General features: G+C 37.0%; 1 protein-coding gene across 1 annotated transcript in view; it reads left to right on the forward strand.

The window, feature by feature from the left end:
* The window catches only part of GRIN2A (glutamate ionotropic receptor NMDA type subunit 2A), a 149,781-nt gene that overhangs the window by 107,877 nt on the left and 20,660 nt on the right, over positions 1 to 21,244 (forward strand). The window contains exons 5-10 of the mRNA XM_042864439.1: positions 1,357 to 1,562; positions 2,996 to 3,164; positions 3,287 to 3,440; positions 6,164 to 6,289; positions 7,989 to 8,218; positions 14,733 to 14,893. Of these exons, the coding sequence (XP_042720373.1) occupies positions 1,357 to 1,562; positions 2,996 to 3,164; positions 3,287 to 3,440; positions 6,164 to 6,289; positions 7,989 to 8,218; positions 14,733 to 14,893 (1,046 nt within the window). The remainder of the gene's footprint in view (positions 1 to 1,356; positions 1,563 to 2,995; positions 3,165 to 3,286; positions 3,441 to 6,163; positions 6,290 to 7,988; positions 8,219 to 14,732; positions 14,894 to 21,244) is intronic.

Consider the following 21,244-nt stretch of genomic DNA (forward strand, 5'->3'; position numbering starts at 1 on the left):
TGCTGGTTTAGAATTCCTCATTCTCTTGGGATATTTTGAATTTCCTAATTTAAGTGTATAAAGATTTGGCATTTTCACCTCTTACTTTAAAGTTCAGCAAAATATCTTGCATTAGAAACAGGACAGAAAGGAAACTGCAAAGGGCACATATTTGTCTACTTCTCTAAATGGGAAGAGATACAAATTATGTTCTTTGGGCACTTTTGCAATTCATTTTAAAGTCTTTAGAAGACCAAAGGGAAGAAAAAATTTCATACAGTCTTTTTTTAGCATCTGAGCATCATTAATTCCCACTATTTTCCTTGCAAAACAAATATTTCACCAGTCTCATGATTATTTGTAATTTGTTTAGCTTAAGTAACTGAAGGATTATTAAAATGTATTGGTTTATAAATTATGTGGACTGGTAGCTCATTTATATAATCTGTCATTACTGCTCTGGTAAACTGCAATTAGATTTACAGATACAAAGTAGTTAAAAATGCTAGAGCTTTCAAAACACTTAAATCATTTTTTAATCATATGCCCACTGCTGGTGTTCTGGCAGTGGAAAAAAATACAGGTTCATTAGGGCTGGGTAATTTATAATAGTAAATAAGATAATTTATAATAATAAATATATAATTTAAAAGTAAAACTGGACATGCTCCCCACTAGTCCTAAAACCACATATTTACTCTAACAGCAAAGGCTTGTTTGATTAGTTGCTAAACTTTTTGAATTATTTGGCAGTAATTAAGGAAGAATGTATTATTTCTACTAAGAAACATGTCATGTCGACTATGCTTCTGTTCTGCTTAGTTTGGCCCAGCTCAGAAACCCCAGGACTAGGCAAAATGCTTTAGCAATGCCTTCTCAAATGTGAAGCCTCCTCTAACACGTGAAGTAATTTCTGTAGAGAAGACATAGAACTGTTGTGATTCTTTGGTCATCGGCCCGGTGTGTGTGTGGCAAAGCCATTAGTTTTCTGTTTTCTTTTTGATGCCTGTTTTCTTACTACTTAACAGATTGATTACAGACATGTTTGCTGTTCTGGTTCAAACGCATACGATACCTGCCATATTTCTGTATGCCTGTAGCCAAGTGATAGCTACCATTAGCTGGTATTATCAAGGCTTTGTAAAGCTTTTCTCTCTTGAAATAGCATTATCTTATTTGTCATTACCACAATGCAGTTTCTCACTTCATGCAACTGCTGAAGATTTCTAAAGTGGTTTTGATAACAAAAAAAAAACTAAGGCAAGTGTCTTTGCAATGTCATTTCCTGTACCTATATCCCAGTGCACTTAATATGAGAACTCATTTGTGAAAAACAAGAAGCAGATGTGAGCAGCCTGTGTATCTTGGGTTTTTCAGGTGGGGAAATGGGAGAACAACTCACTGAGCCTGAAGTACTCTGTCTGGCCAAGGTACAGTTCCTTTGCAGACAGTGACCCAGATGATAACCACCTGAGTATTGTCACCTTGGAGGAGGCTCCCTTTGTCATCGTCGAAGATGTGGATCCTTTGATGGAAAGCTGCCAAAAAAACACTGTGCCATGTCGTAAATTTGTCAAAATTAAGTAAGTAAATCATTCCATTTTTTTCAAGTGCCAAAGATGCACCCCCATTTTCTTTATTTATTTTCCCTTATTTCTTTTGTTGTATATATTTTTTTATAATTTGCTATTTTTTCTCTTGCTTTTCATTCCATATTTCTCTTCCTCTTTCTCCCTTTCACATACTTCCTTTTTAATAAGCTGGAAGGTTCTAGTTATAAGCTTGTAAGTAACATTGAATTAATTACAAGATAATCAGTTTACAGCAAATTTGAATTGAACTGGAACTAGCCCTTCTCAGTCTCATGAAAGAAGAGAGCGTATCTAAAATTGGACTGATTTAATGAGTCCTCTTTGAATTGTTTCCTGTCATATTGAAATGTGCCCACTTGAATAACTTTAATTAGTTTACAGCTCAGAAATTCCTTTTATTGAAAACAGCATCTTTATGCTTAAGTTTGGTACAGGAGAAACTACTCTGGAATAAAATACTGCTATGACAGAGAAAAGTCCTCTGCTTTCATTGCTCCAATTTTGGAGCAATTCTTAAAAATTGGTGAAACATCTGTCACTGAGTAATTACCAGTGCTTCTTCACCCGATCTGTGCTTCAGTCTTTGTATTTCTGGAATTAATATAATAACATTTTTTCATTGAATAGGTGCGAGGAGATCTAGTCAATATTTTGAAGATTTCTAGAAATTGCTCAGTGGTTCCTGAGGTCCAGAAAAATATTTTTATTTACTTAATTTTATTTACATAATTACAATTACATATGTAATAATAATATTACATAAAAGATCTGAATTTCTTCAAAGCCAGTAAAGTATTCCCTTGACCTCTGAGGAAACTCAGACTGAAAAGTGCTAGAGGCCGTAGAGCTTTTCTAAAAAAATAGAAGGAAAAACCTTATCTAAGATCTACATGGCTGATCTCAGTTTGAGACTCTAGTTTACCTGTTGGTAAGGCTTGTCTGACCTTCCTCAGTGGTCCTGGCATCCCAAGGTAGCTGAAAGTCACTTTCTTAAACTGCAGAAAATGTGCAGCATCCACTTTCAGTACTGAAAACTGCTGCACCTTTGTTCAGTTTACAAGATGGGCAGTTCTGTAATTACTAAATTCCATGTGATCTTATGTGTCTTGAGAGTAAAAAAAAGACTTAACCTAAATTGAGGAGACATCCCTCAGTGGGGTCTGTGATGAAGTCCAGCAGGCCAGACACTGCAGCAGGAAGCATGCCAATATCTTCTCCTTAGCTCTTGTCAAGCCACTCCAGTGTGATTAGGATGAGCTGCAACCACTGTATAAAGCATTCTATTGTTTATTTATCCAATACTTCAGAAAAACATGGTCACTCAGAAATAGGAAAAAGTGTTGTTTTACAGTGTGCTGAATCTTGCTTTTGTGGTGGTTCTTTTTCTCCCAGAAGAAAATTTTATGTGTCTCTCTTTTTGACAGCAACTCAACTAATGAGGGAACTAATGTAAAGAAGTGCTGCAAAGGATTCTGCATTGATATCTTGAAGAAATTGTCTAAAACTGTCAAATTCACATACGACCTGTACTTGGTGACTAATGGGAAGCATGGCAAAAAAGTCAATAATGTGTGGAATGGAATGATTGGTGAAGTAAGTTCTGTTAGGTAAAAGAGCTCTGAAGTGAGAACTTAGCAACGTGTTTTTAATTCATTTGGAGAAACAAGGTATTCTCTACTGAGTAATGTTGGTGGTGTCTTCTCTTTGTGGATCAGGTGGTTTATCATCGTGCAGTTATGGCTGTGGGGTCTCTCACTATTAACGAAGAGCGCTCTGAAGTGGTTGACTTTTCAGTGCCGTTTGTTGAGACTGGGATCAGTGTCATGGTGTCACGGAGCAATGGCACAGTTTCACCATCTGCTTTTCTAGGTATGATTCTCTAACCCCTCCAGATCATTTAATTGCATTTCTGTAGAGTGGGGTAGGTTTCACTGTTTGTTAAGCTAAATAGTGTATTGACAGGTTTCATCAATTTTTGAATTATGCGTTAAGAAGTTTGCATGGTATTGACAAACTTGATTAATGTGACTATTGGCACATGAATGCTGCTGGATTCAGATGCAATAATGGGAAACCAAATGGCAGTGATTTCCTTAAGAAAAGCTGCATTACACACTAACGTATTCTTGTTTAGCCCATAATAAATTGTTGGTGTTTTTTTTTTAAGTCATATTTATGAAATTATTTTAAAACCCCTTGTAGAAAAGCGTAAAAGAGAAGACTTTGTTATGACTGGAATAGATCTGACAGCTAAACTGGCAACAGATGTGTCTGACTTCTGAAAGCCATATTACTACTGTGTTCTGACAGATTTCCTCATATCTGTTATTTCTGATGTGGGTGTTCCCTGCATATAAGAATTTTATCAATGTTAAAACATCTTCATTTATTTCTACAGTTAATATATACTACTTCCTGTAGAGATGTTATTCAAATTTTATTCAGGCAAAGTAAGGAAAAACCTAAATCCAGATTTCTATATGTTTAAGAGAGTGAGTTTATTATAGTCGAGGCCACGTGTCCATTTTGGAAAAACTGGTAGAACAGGAAATCTGTGAATCTGGTTTTTTTTTGTGGTTTTTGTTTGTTTTTTTTTTTTTTTTTTTTTTAATGTATTGTGTGTGTATTTCTTTTCTTTTTTGGTGTGTGAGGGTAAAACTTGAAGTTAGTGGAGTAATCCAACCTTTTTACTGCTCAGTGTTCTCCATAGCCAATCTTCTGAACTGTACACTAACAAGACATATACTACTGTTTTGGTTTTTTTCACTCTGTTGAAACATGAAACCAGCTGCTTACTGGGGGATGTTCTTTTTTCCATTTGAGAGTCAAATAAAAATGCTGAATGCATAATTCGATCTGTAATGTCACAGGAAGATCAACTTTATTATTCAATTGATTTTGTACTTGTTCAAACTTACTACTTGTTATTATAAATAGCTTTTTATTTTGCTATTGCTTCTTTTAATCCTCCGTCTCATTACCAATCTGCTTAAATTATTAAAGAGCATTCTGCCTAAACTGTTGTTTATAGCTTGCTGTTTCAAATCAACTTGCTTTGCTCTTTGCCTTAGTTAAATTTTGACAAATTACCACTGGTGTTTCCACAATGTTGCTTTTGATAAGAGTTTCATTAGGCTTGCTTACTTCTTTGAAGATGATGTCAATATTGAACGATAATTTCATGTGAATTCCAATTAATTCCAATTAATATATGAACTCATAGAATATTTCTTAGTAAGTGTATTTGGGTCTACGTATTTGTTTCTGAAAGGATTGCTCTCTTCCTTTTAAACATTGTTATTTTGCTCGGTATTCTCTTCCAAACAAATTTCTGTAATAATTGAAAGAATTTGATAATCTGTATTTACAATATAATAAATGAAATACATTTCTTAAAATAGGAAAGAGAACAGTATGGTTTAATAATTCCCTGTTTTGTCTTGTTAGTTCACATCCAAAACATTTTCAAATGTTAAATTCATTGAATGAAGAAGTTTGGATGGAAGAATGCCTTGAGCTTCCAAAAAAAGCAAAGCATGGGTGCAGATTCTCTTGTTGTCACATCCTGTGCTTCTTGGTTCTCTTCTAGCCTGAAGATTTCTTTCTCACACTTCAGAGCTCATTCACACTACCAGTATCTACTAAAATTAGCATATATACCCCCAAATAAATTGACCGAATAAAGACATTACTTTGACTTAGAAAACCTTTACTGCCTGCATCATTATACTATATTGACTAAAACAGGAACTTCTTAAATGACAGAGAATTTTTGATTAAGCAAAGGTGTTATTGATGATATTTAAGAACGCTGTGTTATCACATGGCAGTAACAATCCCTTCAGATAGTTGGTGCTTATTCTGTACTTGAAACTGCTTTTAGTTTTCCGCTCTAAACTACTTTAACTTAATCATATTTGTTGTTTTTTTCACTTTTTCTGACGTTCAGTTTTCCATAGAAAGCTTTTGATTTCAGAAATTTGCTCCCAGATGAGAGCGAGACTTGCTAAAGGATGGGTTTGCTATCGGTGGAAACAACATCTTCATTAGAGGTAGATAAAAGTGAACAGAAGAAAAAAAAAAAAAAAAGAAAAATACAATTTGCTTTGGATGGAAACATTTGGCTCTTTTCCCTACTGCTTTCTGTTGGATAGAAAATGAGAGAGGTGTACTTCTCTGAAACGCCAAACGTCTTATGTGTACGCTTAATTGCTCTTGCTCTGTAGCAATATGGTCATAATGATGGGACCATTCTGTTGATAAAAGCATACACCATAGGATAAACAGAAATGAGTTGTAAACGGGATGAGCAGTGAGTCAAGCCAAGAATTTGCCTCTGTGTCAGTTAGGGCTTTGTTGAAGAAGTGAAATACACGGATTTTGCATTTGAGTTGCAACTTACATTTGCGATTTAGAATATGTGAGCAATAGCAGTTCCTTCTATATTGCTGCTTGTTTATCTGCTAGCGTTTTGGTTGAAACAGCTAATTTAAAGAAAGCCAGTGGGCTTGCCTAGCCCTAAGACATTGGAATTCTTGTGATGTGACTGGTTTAATGAACTGTTTCTGTTTCTCTTGTCTCTTTTGCTGCAGAGCCTTTTAGTGCTTCTGTCTGGGTGATGATGTTTGTGATGCTTCTCATTGTGTCTGCCATGGCTGTATTTATATTTGAGTACTTCAGTCCTGTAGGATATAACAGGAATTTAGCACAAGGGAGAGGTAAGCTTTGCATTTTACACAACCCTAGAGCCATCAGAAGAGTATTCGTGTATTTACCATCCGTTGCCCTCCATCTTTTAAAATAAACATAACATAAAGCAGTAAAAGCAGTTGTGAAGCTTTTCATTTAAAATGTGATTTTGTGGTGAGGTTACATTCTAATTCATTGCAATAAAGACACGGAACAGTGTTATTAAAAGCAGTTATATTCAGGCAATGTTTGGTTAGTATACTGTAACAGCTGAACTGTCAGCTTAAAAGAACTTGGAATAAACTCTATGGACTCCTGACTTATGAATTCAGAGCTAGTTCAGAGATAATGATCTAAAATGATGTAATTTGTTGCGCAAGCTGGAAAAGTAGCTGTTAGCTTGTATATAGTTTTATATAGTCCCTATAAAAAGGTATAGTTTTCTTGTGGTGAACTCAGCCTTGAAATGAGCCCAGTGGCAAGAGAGCATAATTTCTTACTGTGTTGCATCCTTGGCTTTAGAAAGTTAATTTTCAAAATATACTGGCAAAATAAATGAGATACAGAACATGACTTTCTTGATGAAGTTGTATAATATCAGTACTGGCCTGAGAATGAGGATTTCATGTACTGTGGTAGCCTCATCCTCCCCTTTCTTCACTTTCAGTTCAGAATGTGGGCTGTTTTTAATTTCTAAATCATTGTCACCTCACTTTATAGCAAGCAATCTCCCAGCTTGGTGAATGTAATCCTAGAGACTGTGACTAGCTAATGGCTTCTTCCAGTTTGTGATTGGTTTGCTTCTTGAACAAGGAGTTTGCTGTAATATTCAGATGATGTTATCGTTTCGATAAGATGGTACATTTGTAACCTATGTCCAAAATAAACACTGTGTTTAGGAAGGGGAAATTAGTTTGTAGAGACACTGGGGATCTGCAGGCCGGGTTGTTCTTTATCACCTCATGTGCCAGAATTAATTATATAGTGGCCAGAAATTCATAGTGTAGCACTGCACCATTCTAGCAGCTCCTAGAGGCTTGCCACAAATCCAGTTGCCATTCATTTGAAATATGGAGAGCTTAAAATCAATGGGACTCTTTAAGTATATTACTCCCTTTCCTACCTGTTTTCATCAGGCAGAAGCTCAATGGCACTACACTCTTAAGTAACATAAAAAGAACTTTAGACTGTTTTCTTCACATATACTTTCCTTACCATTGCTGCTCAGAAAATACATCCGTTCAACAGCTCAATTTTAAATGTCCCTATAAGGTAGTTTTACAAACCAATGGCTGGCTCCATTACGTTCATTTTACTGCAGTCTAACTTAGCAATGCAGCAAAAAGAGGATAATCTAAGAAGTGCTTAATTGTATTGTGACAATTGCTCTAAAATACATTTCTACTGAAATGATGACATGCACTGAGTATACCCACTTTGGGCTTTATTTGTTTAATAATAATTAAATTATTGGAGGCGTCTGCATTGTACTAATCTAAGGCTGGTTGTGAGGATAGAAAAGTGGTCAAATATTTTTCTAACATTTATAGACATATGTGTAATTACAATGTAGAATACCGATGATAAATCCTGTGATTCCATTGGGAGGACTATAAATATGTATTAAAATATTTTAACCATGTCTTGATTAGTACATTTTGTTATGTGGGGTATCTTACCACAACTTAATATAATTGCAACTGAAACTATTACTCTTTGCAATTATAGATCCCCATGGACCATCCTTCACCATTGGAAAGGCAGTATGGTTACTCTGGGGCTTGGTATTCAACAACTCCGTGCCTGTGCAAAACCCCAAAGGGACAACCAGTAAAATTATGGTGTCAGTTTGGGCCTTCTTTGCTGTCATTTTTCTGGCTAGTTATACTGCCAACCTAGCTGCATTTATGATTCAAGAGGAGTTTGTTGACCAAGTGACAGGACTGAGCGATAAAAAGGTAGGTCTTCTGCCTTAAAAGACATTAATGTCTATTCTTCATAATCCATCTACAAATTTGTACTTTGTACTAAAAAAAACTGAGCAAGATAATCAGTTGGAACTGTATCACTTCTTTCTGAGTTAAAAACTCAAAGCATGAAAATATCTGACTGATTTCAAAGTCTTTGTATTGCCTTTTCCAAAGTAACTGCATTAATTAAAAGTACATTAATTTTGTGATGGAAATCAATTCTTGTTAGATTAAACGTGATGCCTCACCACCCTATAAAAGCTTGAAATAAAAGCAGATAAATCAGCTTGAACGCATGGAAGACATTTGAAATGATTTAAACATCTCTGTGTAGAATGTTAATAGTTTATTCATTGAAAAAACATTCATAAAACCAGTAACTATTCAGTTATTATCTGAAGAAGGTCAGTGCTCTTGGAAAAAAAAGTCTTTTTGATTTTCATATAGCATGGATGAAAGTCCAGATTTAGAGTGACACTAGCATAGGCAAAGAGAATCATTAGCAATCCATATAAGTTCGCTGTAGACATTTGAATATATTTCTGGTATAAAATGGAAAGAGTAAAGTTGAGATATTACCTGGAATAAGCCACATGATATTGAATGTGGAAGTGGCTTTCCTGGATTCAAGAATTTCTTGTGAGACTTTGATTCTGCACTGGAGAATTGCAGATAAGTTGTAGATAAATGACAGCTCATTTAAGCTCTCCTAAAGTTTCACACAAATTGACAAATAATAAACATACTTATTTTTCACATTTTTCTAGCTTGACTGAGTTTTCTTCCGCAGAAGGTATATACAAGCTCTTTGAACTTGAATTTTTCATCAATTGTCTCATAAACCAGAGCAATTATTTATTTGTTGTTTAATTTGTGTGACTGTTTTGTAGTACAACTGCACAGGGGGTTGAAGTCCATTTACAAAAGTATTGTTGTGAAGGATATGCACAAAGCACATAAAGGGCACACCGTTGTCAAGTCTCTGCCCAGTTGTTTTAAAATGAAACTAAATATTGACATTGAGAAGTAATATTTCAGCAGTGTAGCAGAAGGGAGAACTTCACAAGGGATTTATTTCAAAGGACAGAAAATAAAAGAAATTGTTATTAAAAAGAAACAGTTCAGATGACTCACACCTGTTTACTGATTTAATGGTTCTCAATGACTGGCCTTTGAGTGATCTGAATTATCAAAGCGTGACTTGCAAGCATGGCTAGGGAGAAAATGGATCAAAGGAAACAACAACAACAAAAAAAAAAAAACAGAACTGTGGAAAAACAAGCAGAACCCTTGAAAGAGTATGAATAGAAGCACCTCTATTTAAAGATAATATATTTAGCAAGCGATAGCTAGAAGATTTTCTCCTCTCGCAGATTAATAACACAGATTTAAAACATCCTTTGTCCTGTTTCTGATGAAATAGTGTTTTCCTGGGAAGTTCTATTTGGGCAGGATTTAGCATCCACCTGGCACCATGCTGATGTTCAGGTCTACCAACACACTGCTGTCTTCCCTCTGCCCCAACTTGTGCTGAGCGCCCTCTTACCTGTGGGCTGGGAAAGTCTCTGTATTTGTTCTGTAGCCATTGACTAACAATTTATTTTTAGATGTTAAATAATCATTATTGGTGTCATTTTTTCTGTTCTCTCTACTAAGTGAGATCTTATTTCTACCAAAAAAAAAAAAAAAAAAAAAGAAAAAGCAAAGAAAAAACACTTGAATCAGAAAATAACACCGACTCATGTGCAGATTATTTATTTGTTATTTAAGATTAAATTTTATTTTACAGTTCTTCAAATCCTGCCTGAAACATACAGAGATATATCAGGGGGTGCTTTACCTTTTTTGATTAAATTAGTTAAACAAGCGAGAAATCCACTAAAGAAAAAATCTATTTAAAATGTTCTTCTCACGCACAGGCTTTGGTTCTCTACAAGCTTGAGCTTTCTCAAATTTTCAAAATTTGAATAATTAGGAGTAATTAATGGGTGTATAATATACTTACTTCCATAACTGAAAATATATAATATTTTACTCTTGTCTTTGCCTTGTTTTTGTAATATCATTAGCAGTGGAACAGTTCAGGAAAACTCTGACCCTTGATGCAAACCGAGCTGTCCCAGGCAAACGCCAGTGTGAAGAGACAGGATTGCACATGAGTAAAATTAATTAGTAACATCTAGAAGTTCACCAAATTCTGGTTAAGTTGGCAAATTTCAATATAGAAAAATAGCCAGAGACCTGAGTAATTGTACTGGCTGAGCATAATTTTAATCCTTAAACCTGAAGATTCCTTTCCTGTCTGTGTTAGTTGAACTGGCCTTCATTAACTTGTGAGTGGTTGGGAAATTGGTTTCGTTATTCTTCCACTTTCCTCTTTTTCTTACTTCCATAACTGAAAAGTCATGCTCCTTTGTCAGTGCTGTCAAGCAATAAATCATTCCCAATCAGAGCTTCAGGAGTTTCTCAGTACTTCATAACTGACAGATAATAGAGAAGTCAGGAAAATAAGTATCTCTGAGCAGTCACTCCGACAGTCAGCATTAAGTAACTTCCACCCCAGGAATGCGTTTACACCAGCATCCAACCCCTGGTTTTGCTGAACACAACAACATGCTGCTTACCTTTCTTGGCTTTAAGACCTCTTGATTAAACTGTCATCCTTCATAATGTCGCTAATAAACTTCTGAGTGCTGTGTCATCTGCGTGTCACCCAGAAATACATGGCACAGCATGTACTGGAGTTACTGGGGGTGGGTGTTCATAAACTCAAATGATTTAGAAGATGTGAGGAAAATTATGTTTTGACATTTTTGTATACGTAAAAGATTTCTAAAAGCTTTGTGTTCATTAAAAGGTATAGAAGATGAGTCCAAAAGTATCCACTGAAGCTGGCTCTCATAGCACTTGCTACTTTTGAGGCCATTTATACCTTTTCATCTGAAGAGAGATAAAATCATCAAGAGAAAGTAGGAAGCATTAGACAGAATTGTCTTGCAAAGCCTTTATCTGCTGTGGTTCCTCCAAAATGCCCCATATGCATGTGGTCATGGGGATTCTCTTCCACCTTAATAAGGAGCCTTCATGATGCCGTTTACAGATTCCTTAATTTTTAGGATTCACAGTGTTCTTGGAATATTACCTTTACTTTTTTTGTGAGGTAAGACAGCACAAGCTCTCTAGTTACTTAGAGACATCCTTGTGTCATAACAGAGCAGGGTGAGATCAAAAGGCAGTATGGCTGATGAAATAGTAGGGCGACCATTTTACCCCAGTCCATCTCTCCTCTTTGATATTATACCCTTCAGTGCCTTTTGAGACTTGTTGGAGGTAGATATTGAATAGTGATTATAATAATTTGGAGTTACTAAACACAGCAGCTATATTTTTCAAAGACCAGAAAGCAAATTGTTAGAACAAATCAGAATTCAAATGTGGGTTATTTTTTTCCTATCTCCATCTATGATTTCCACTAAAATCCCTGTTAACAGAGGGAGAATATTTACTATTTTCTACTATTTTAATGTTTTCTGCTGTTCCTTAAAATAGTCCTGAAAAAAAAAGAAAAGCTAACAACTGCTCCAAATAGCAGCGTTTTCAGACAGACGTGCATATCATCAAATTAAGTCCATATTAAACATTTGTGAAAGAGCACTTTAATGCCTAATGAAATTGTCAGTTTTCCTTAGGCATATAGGAAAAACAAACTAAAAGCACTAGGACTGTTTTTCCTAAGCTTGGGCATCCTTTTGGAGGTTCCCAGAGCAGTAGGATTGGGGTTTGGTTACCATGTGCTACAGATCGAGCAGCAGGCAGAGCACGGAGAATGAATTGTTCTGTCTTCTGAATAATAGTTGATCTCTCTGCTGTTATGATTCAAGCAGGGGGCTTGTGCATTAAATTTAAGGATTTTATTACCAACTTTAAAAAGAAAAAAATTAACATTTCAGAAAATGTCTTGGAAGAAAATTGCTTCCTAACAGACATGCTACATTTTAATTCCCACTATGGGGTTTTAGGGAAAATGAGTACATCTGTAGCTTCAGTGCTTTTTTTCTTTCTTTTATGCCTACCACACCACGCAGATCTCTGCTGAATCATAGAGTCTAGGACACGTCAGTTCTCTAAATACATGTTTAAAATTACTGATTAGAAATCTATGCACCTTAGATAAGAGTACAGCATTAGTAAAAATGTTTTAAACTGTTTTCCCATTTACACGTAATCAGGCAGCAGCGCCACACAATCACTTCCACAGAAATATCTTGTTACTGTTCAATGTTTTTGGATAAGAGCCTTGTGGCAAGAAATTCCAGTCAGTGGAGGATGTTTGGAACCATGACATCATTTCTGACTTTTCTGTATGCGAATTCCATATACAAATTATTTAATCAGTTGAATTACTTGTTATCCTTCTGTTGTTAAAATGAACTAGCACTTTTTATTAATCTGTGCTTTCCTGCAGAAATATTGTTGAGTGTTCAGTTTGGGATGGAAAACTGCAACCATTCCTGTGGGAGGAAACTGGTGCCTACAACTTTAACCCACCTGAATGTTCTTGAAAAGTGAGACTATTCAAACCAAAACTCCATTTGTAAATCACCAAGGTGTTCCACTATGATCTTCCTGTTCCCAAATCCCTCATGTTATAGCCCAGGATTAGGAACCAAGCTTGCAAAATGCTCGCTACCGTTGAATTTCCATAAATACCAATCGTGTCAACAGCAGCAATTTTTACAGGTCTTGAAATTGAAAATTTTGATTTTTTTTTTTCTCATCCAGTTTTATTAATTCAAAAATTTGAATCAGATATTAGGAGTTATTGGAAGGCATCTCACTGTTTCAGGGATTAATTAATTATAGAACATTTAAATAAAGATAATAGCAGACTACAGATGTATCGGTAGAATCTCTAGACATAAATTTAAAAGCAGGATTTGCCTCAGTGCCACACAGTGAACACAAAAAGGAGAGAGCAAATATAGTCTAAGAACCATGACTGGTATGTAGTGTAATTTTAGTGCATAGGTCAATTAGTATGTGCAAGGTAGTAGCAAAGTAATAATTTAAACAGTATAGCTGTGAAATGGGAAAATGAGAAAAGTAAGACATTCGTTAGCTAGATGAATAGAGAAAAATAAAGTTCATTTCTTTATGCTTTGTCAAAATATGCTTAATTAAAATGAAGCATTTAATTGTAGTTCTTTAACAGGAAAATATTGTTGCAGCCATAATTTCACAGTCAGGGTTTGATGGAATGGAAAATACTCCCACTTTTTGTATAACTCTGTATTTTCTTTTCAAATTGGCACTGGATACTGAAAATTCTTAACGCCCTGAGACCAAACTTCAAAAAGAGGAGCATTACATACGTAGCCCAAAGGAAGCAGCAGCTGTATAAATATTAGCTTCTCTTGCAGCACAGGATTTGTAGATTGCTCTTTAACTTCTACAGCAAAAACAGAGTGCATTTTACCATGGAATTTATGGGTGACTGCTTTTATCAGTGCTTAATTGAATTCCCTTACTAGCCAATAGTTCCTCTAATTTGAATGGCATTTCAAAATTTCTTTCTTAGAGAAACATTTTAACAATTCTAAGGTGTCACGTGGTGCTTAATGGGAGATACTGAAAAATGTATATGTACATAATTTTCAGGTCTAGTAGCAAGTGTTGGAGTGAGATTATCTTACACTTGTGTGTGCCCTGAGCTATTGTTAATCCTGTTGAGTAGTCCCTGGCTTGCCTGTTTGTGCTGATGCAATAGTGATAACAGAGGGTAAAACTGTAGAATAACATCTATTTACCCTTGAGCAAATGGTATGTAGGAATAAACTGCATCTAGGATTATAGGTGTGAAAGCTCCAGAGACACTTTGCGTATCAAGTGATGTAGCTGCTGAAGCCTTGGGGAAGATGCAAGAACTGTTCTTCCCCCTGAATCACAGGGGTAAGAGGGAAGTCAGCCCTCACACTTTCCTTCCCTGCGCACTGCATCACCTCTGGAACAGTGTTAGGCTCTGTTTGGGATGTGAAAATGATCCTTTTCCCTTGGCAACCCACTATGTCTCCGCTGAGATGAAGGTGTGAAATGAATATCAGCTACAGTTGTTATATACCAGAGTGTCTGCCTGGAGTTTGGGTTCTCTAAGGACACATTGGCAGATGGGGAACATCTTCCAGAATCTCTCTGTTCCAGTTTCTGTGGTTCTTCCATATCTCAATGCATGGAAGAAAGTCTTATCAAAGTGGCTCATCTGAGCTGTTTTTAATTGGCATGTAGATGTTTCTGTGTAGTTCACCCAGTGTGAAGACAGTTTCTGATATAATAGAGCTGAGTGTGAACCCCATGCATTTGCCTAGAATAAATTTGAGGCAGCCTATGCAAGATTTTTATTTTCTACCTGAAATTACCCTGGTCGTTATTTCATGCTAAAGTTACATCTCCATAGGTACCTATTTTGAGTGCCTGAAAGATCCTGATTTTCCTTTTTCCTCTGTAGTTTCAAAGGCCACATGATTATTCACCTCCTTTTCGATTTGGAACTGTCCCAAATGGCAGCACAGAAAGGAATATCAGAAACAACTACCCTGATATGCACCTCTACATGACAAAATACAATCAAAAAGGAGTTGAAGACGCCTTGGTCAGCTTGAAAACTGGGTAAGCTTCTTCCATGGGTTTTAAGGAATTTGCAGACTACAAAAGCTGAAAAATATTGATCTGTACTTACTGTGATACTGAACAGAGATCTCAGGCATCGTGTGTAATTCATGGCTTTTTTTTTTCTTCCAACCACAGTGTACTGATTTCAGAAAAGAAAACGAGTACCCATGATTTGTATGACTACTTTTAAATTGTGTGTATGCTTTGATGTCCAATATACTATAGATTCAAAGTGCAAAAAAAGTATTATTCAAATTTAAATGGAGGAGCTACAGCAACACCTGCATTTGGGATGAGCTCAAAACAGATGACTATTTGTATAGCCCTGGTGTATCTTTTCAGGACTGATCCATAGGAATGTGTTTTCAGAGGGCACATTTCTGACTAAGCTTGTTTGTCTGCTGAGTGTGCAACAACCTGAGATTTCTTTTCATCTTTCCATCCTTTCTGTCATTCTTTGGCCCTATATATTTGCTGTCAGATCTGAAGTCTTGGCTTTGATCTCCACATGATGGAGACCAGATGATAAAGTCCCATATGTAATCTAATCTTGCTTCCGATAATGTTGGCAAACAAGCCCACTCTACTTGGCTGGTCAAGAAGACTGAATTTTCATTTTAATTCTGAAAAGGTTTGAATGCAACTCACTGCTTGTGTCTGGATGAGAGCAGTATGTTAGCTTTGGTAATCTTTTCTAAACATACAGGCTTGATAATAGCCTGCGTATTTCTTTTAATGATACTGGATTAAAGAATTTATCTAGATACATTTATATTGTTTTTTTTTTTCAAATGACAAGACTAAGTTGCCAACAGCAATTAAGTATATCTGCTCCCGTGACTGCTTGGTGTCTCAACTATTATTTACAGTAGCACAGGAAACATTTCTTCCTGTACTAAATTAGCTGTTACTTTTGGTCCTTATTGTGAGAACTGTCTGTTCTTTTAATTTCTACTCTCCTTCCCTCAAACATGTTGTAGATTGTAATATATTTCTTCTGTGGGGAGAAAAAAAAAAAAAAAATTGAACTCACTAAACCTTTCTGAGGTTTTCTTCCTTAAAAAGTTATCCTTTCCATGGATTTCTTTTCCACAGTCTCCATGTAACCAACTGGACTCCTTGTATTATCATTTCTATAGGTGTTCTCAAATGGCATTTCTCAAGCACAGTTTGTTCTAAGATAAACACATAACATAAGGTGCACTTGACCTCACCCAAGATACTGCAAACTGGGGACAGAGTCAAGCCCATGCAAATTTTATTTCCTAGGAGACATCTGCATTGTGCACTGCATATACTGAGCTGAATGCTACTGTTCCTGCTGTCAGTTTTTGAATAGGCAGCTCTCCCTAAATTCAACCATTTCTTGAGCTCATTTAGAAGGGATGGTTTATTTATGGGATATATGTTCCTTGTACTTTTCATCTGTCATTTGTGGTACTGAAAACCCTGAAAAGCCACTTTTAGCTTTAAAAAAAAAAATAAGGCCACCTGACAGACCCTGAAGCAAGAAAAGGGGGAGCTGCCTGGCTACAGGGAGTTCAGGACATTCACTAAAACTGGGGCTGGCTGCTCCTCTGCCAGCTGCTGCTCTTCCTCAAATTCTTTAGTGCTTTTGACAGTATAAACTATCCATATATTTCTATTTAATAGATTTTATTTCAACTGGAGTCTCTTCCCTCTTCTAAGTAACTTCTTAGAGCAGGCACCCCAAGGTGCCTACCTTGCTCCCTCTGGCTGACATTTCTCTAGCAAGTGGTTCCAATAAGCTGCCATGTGTGATGTTTTCACAGAATCACAGAATGGCCAGGGTTGGAATGGACCTCAAGGATCACGAAGATCCAACCTCCCTGCCACATGCAGGGCCACCAACCTCCACATTTAATACTAGACCAGGCTGCCCAGGGCTCCATCCAATCTGGCACTGAACACCTCTAGGGATAAGTTTTCTGGATCATTGTAAGCAACTCTTAGATACTTGCTGCACTCCTTTGTATTTTTTCTGATAGAACCTACAGGAGGATTAAACAGCACACCGACAGATGCTGGGAAGTGTCTCTTTGGCTGAGCTTATATCACAATTTTGGACATTTCAGCAGGAGAGTGGTGTCAAATAGGCTTACATATTTCCCCACTGCAGTTTCTGCCACGCAAAAACTGTAGAAACCCCCAGTGAATGTGCTAACTGTGGGCAGTAAGCTCAGATACAGATCAGACAGCATGACTTTATATTTTTTTTTTGCCTTTTGGTGACCAAACCAATCTGCCTGTGTGATCATCCTGTCACTTGCACCTTTGCCCCACTTGGCTTTTCCATTTTGCCAAGAAATTTGGTGAGGATGTGATGGCAGTTCCTATGGTTGGCACCTCAGCTCTGCGGAGCTAAAAGTGTCCTAGGTGAAAACAGTGAGCCTGTCTAATAGTAGACTGTATTAGTTTGCATTCCTTGTTCAAGAAAAGACATGAAGAGACATGTGTCAGAATATCACTACTGCCTGCCTCTTCTCTTTGTCCAGGCTTATGTTCTTCAAAACCAGCATTTTTCCCTTTTCTTTCTCAGTATACATAGCTGTTTCCTCCTTTTTGACATTTCCCCAACTTCTGCCTTTCCCCATCATGATTTTTTTTACCAGCTTGCAGATTGTTTCACGCTTTCATGTGAAGTTTGCCTTCATCCCTTCTCTACATTAGATCAAGCTGACTTTTTCCCTACTTCACTTAAGCCTATGAGTGTGAATACTTTGTGCCCCAAGGAGCCATGTCACCACTGCTCTTCTGAGGATGACATCTCTCCTTTCACAAACTGCTTCTTTTTCCCAACAAATACACCTTTTCTGTTTTCTTCTTCAGTATGTATGATTTCTGATTGCTGCTATTTCATTTGTTTTCATCTTTATCTCTTGTCAGAGCTATCCTTTTATCTGTTTTTCTCTTCTCGTCTGCATCACTGGTAGCATACAAAAAGCAATTTTTCTTCCATATCATGCAGCCTGCTGCTTCTGCACAGCTTATTGAAGATGAACTATTTGGTAATTATAGAGTCATAGACCACAGACCTGGTAAGGACTTGCAAAGATTGTTTGCTTGATGTTGTCTGCTGCAAGTCAAAATAAACAGTGCCTCTGGGAGAATTCTGTATCTGTTGTAATCCTTTGCTGTGGGTTGTATCTACTCAGAGTTGTTGAGTTTGCATGTAGTACTTCCCCATGTATGAGTGTTCTGCTGCAGTAAAACTCTCAAGGGAAGTGCAATGACCATACACTCAAACTGATTTCAGTGTTCTCACCCTTGCCTTGGCACATTGACACCGGTGCACTGACTAGAATTTAACTGCTAATGGCTGAAATGACAAAATTTCATTGGTAGATTATTTTCCTATGGTAGAGATAAAATGGGAAGCTTTCATTATCTGTTTGCCAACACTGATGAATCCATCTAATTTTTTCTTTATTTCCTTAATTCTCCTGGAAATTAGACTGCAGCGTATATCTTGTTTCAAGCGAAGTGATGGCCTCTCTAACTGGTGCTGTGTTCTGAGAGCATATCGATGTGAGGACTTTATTTCAGCTTCACTGCAAAAAGCTGTCAGTATAACTCGTTTCAGGAAAATTGCAGTAATGAATCCCTTGTGTTCCACAGGCAGGCAGTCTCTTGCTATACAGCTGCAGACCCCTTCGCTGTCGTTAATGTTTTTCAGTTTTTATTTGCGGCTGCAGCTGTGACTATATACTCAAGGATTTGACGCTAAAGTTTCCTTAGGTTTCCATCTGCCTTCCTGTTAATGACTGCAATGTTTGCTGATTTATATAATCAAGGTTAGTGCCTTATTCTCTCATTGTCTGTGGCATACTGGCAGTAACACAAAGCTTTTCATAAAGAATGCCATGGTGACAGCAATTCTGCAGGGTTCTTGGCAGGTATGGCCTTACATACAGAGGATTATCAAACTTGAACAGTGCAAAGAAGATATTTCTGACCTACAGATGTGCCCTGAGCTGTTAGCTGCTTTGATAGGAACAGGTGAGTTGTCTGTTCCTTTCCTCAACGTTTTTAATGATATTGTTATTATGATGCTAGAAGAAACACCTGAAAGCAGCTAATCCAACAGTGTGAGTGGCACAAGAAGTTCTTCCCCTAACTTCTACAAACATTCTCATCTGAAACAGCAATTTAAAAATTTTTTTTTAAGCATGCAGTTTTTCTAAGCAGAGAAAGTGCAAGAGAAAACCCCTGGAAGGCTCTGATGTCCTTTTAGCCCTCAGTCCCTAAGCTTATTGGCCTGAATTGGATTTTTGTTGTGTTTATAATGCTTATAAATCGTGTCCAGTTCACAGCTCTGCACACTGTTCTTCACTGAACAGATACAGGCTGGTCAGAGGCTGTGCTGGCAGCTTCCACAGTGTGTTGCAGGCACAACCAGGAGGCAAACATCTCCATTTCTGTCAGCTGGAACACAGTTCAGATTGTGCCCAGCAGGTCTTTCTCTTAATTGCATCTGCCAATTAAAGTGGTGGGGTACCTAAAATAAAAATAATTAAAAAAAAACCTTGTATTTTGGGCAGCCAGCTGACATCTTCGCTTGGATGCAAGCCCAAGCTGTATTTCCCATTGTTTTCAATTTGTTTTGCAGAAAAAATAGTTATCAATTTTTCATCAAAGGAAAAACTTTATAGTTTTTATTCTCTCTGTTCCTTTTCACCTGAAAAGAGGAGTAAAGCAATGAGAGAAATTACTGATTTGAGAGAAAAGTTGTATCTGTGAATTTTTGATAAAAAGCACAAGTTCTTCATCATTCTTGTGGGCAGATAATAACTGCTTGCAACCAGAACTCAAAGAAATGCTCAGCAGACATAAATTTTTAAACTTTTAATCTAGTGGCTGAATATTTTCTGACTGGATCTGATTGACAACACCTTACAGTATTCGCAATTGAGACTCTTCACGCTTTTCTTTGACTTTTAAAATTACTACAGATATAGCAATTCTTTTAGCTAATTTTGGAAAAATTACTAGAAGTGGTTGAGTTGGAGGAAAAAAAGGAATGGTCAGTTGTTGAAAAGTCAAAATATATAGTAGTGTGGTAGGACCTAATGTGCTGCTCCAGAGGACTCCAGGGGCTGAGGTTGGTTGTAACAGGTTTGGATGGGGAGGAAGCAGTAACATTGGAATTTAGATGGCTATTAGGATCTGAGAAAGCACTCACTAAAATGTCTGTGGAAACTCATACCCCAGTGTTTTCATGTTATCTATAAACAGAATCTGAAAACATAATGTCCTCTAAAGCTGGGTCACATCATCAGGATCTTCTCCATGGCTGTAAGATAAATGTTGATTCCCAACAGCTTATCCAGAACAACTTGCCTCTAGGAAAAGTGGTTTGTAGTCATTTATTTCTAGTTCCACTACTCAGTACCTGAATGCTTTTTTGATTTATTTTTTTATTTTAAAAAGATTACCCTCTGTGTCTGTATTATTTTTTTTCTTAGGTAATGCAATTATCTACCTAATGTCTTTAATATTTAAAAGAACCTGGAAATGAATGAACAGGTGAAAGGAACTATATTCCACCTAACCCCTCTTCTTTTGAGAGGAAGCTATTCTAAGTTTTAATACTCTTGATTTGGGGATGAGATCAGGTGCTTGGTGAAATGTGCTGAATTCATCCTTCATTATGCTATTGTAACTAGGACAAAACCTTTAATCTAAAAATATATTCCCCCTACTTGACTTTTCAAATTTTGTGTTTTTATAACTGATGCTTTGCAAGCATTTCATTGCTTGGCTACTGTGACCTGAAATGGGCACAATATTCCACTGCTTTAAGTACTCATACAGGCGTGCATCATTTTCCATTATTTTGTTACTGAGGAAAATGCTACAGGGACAAGGAAGGCAGGTGGGCAGAGGATGGGGAACACGAACTCCTGTGAGTGTGGGGGGAAAATGCCTGCTCAGGTGACTACAGGCATGCTGTGCTGGCAGGTTCACAGCCTGACATTCCCTGACAGGTGAGGAAGAGCCCTCACAATCTCTCAGGTTGTGCAGCGTGGTGTTAATGTCTTCAAGAGGCTGCTCTTCTGGGTTTTGTGCCTGTGTTTTCTGTGTGAAGATTGAAGTGAGGACAGTGAGATCCATTCCCTGCTAATGAGTTCATCATTTAAGTGGATAAAACTTTGCTAACCTGCGTTGTGGTGGGAGGTGGCTGTTAAATTAGCTCCTGTTGAATTGGTAATGTCAAAGTGTCACAGAATCCATCCAGCGTATGTGAATTTAAGATCTGCACAGAGCTGGTGAATGTATGCTGTAGGACAAAGTCTCTGCGGGTGATGAAGTGCCATCAGATAGCCT

This window comes from Lagopus leucura, unplaced genomic scaffold, assembly GCF_019238085.1.
Source record: "Lagopus leucura isolate 7727_CA_CO unplaced genomic scaffold, USGS_WTPT01 Super-Scaffold_760, whole genome shotgun sequence".
In the NCBI taxonomy this organism is placed as follows: Eukaryota; Metazoa; Chordata; class Aves; order Galliformes; family Phasianidae; genus Lagopus; species Lagopus leucura.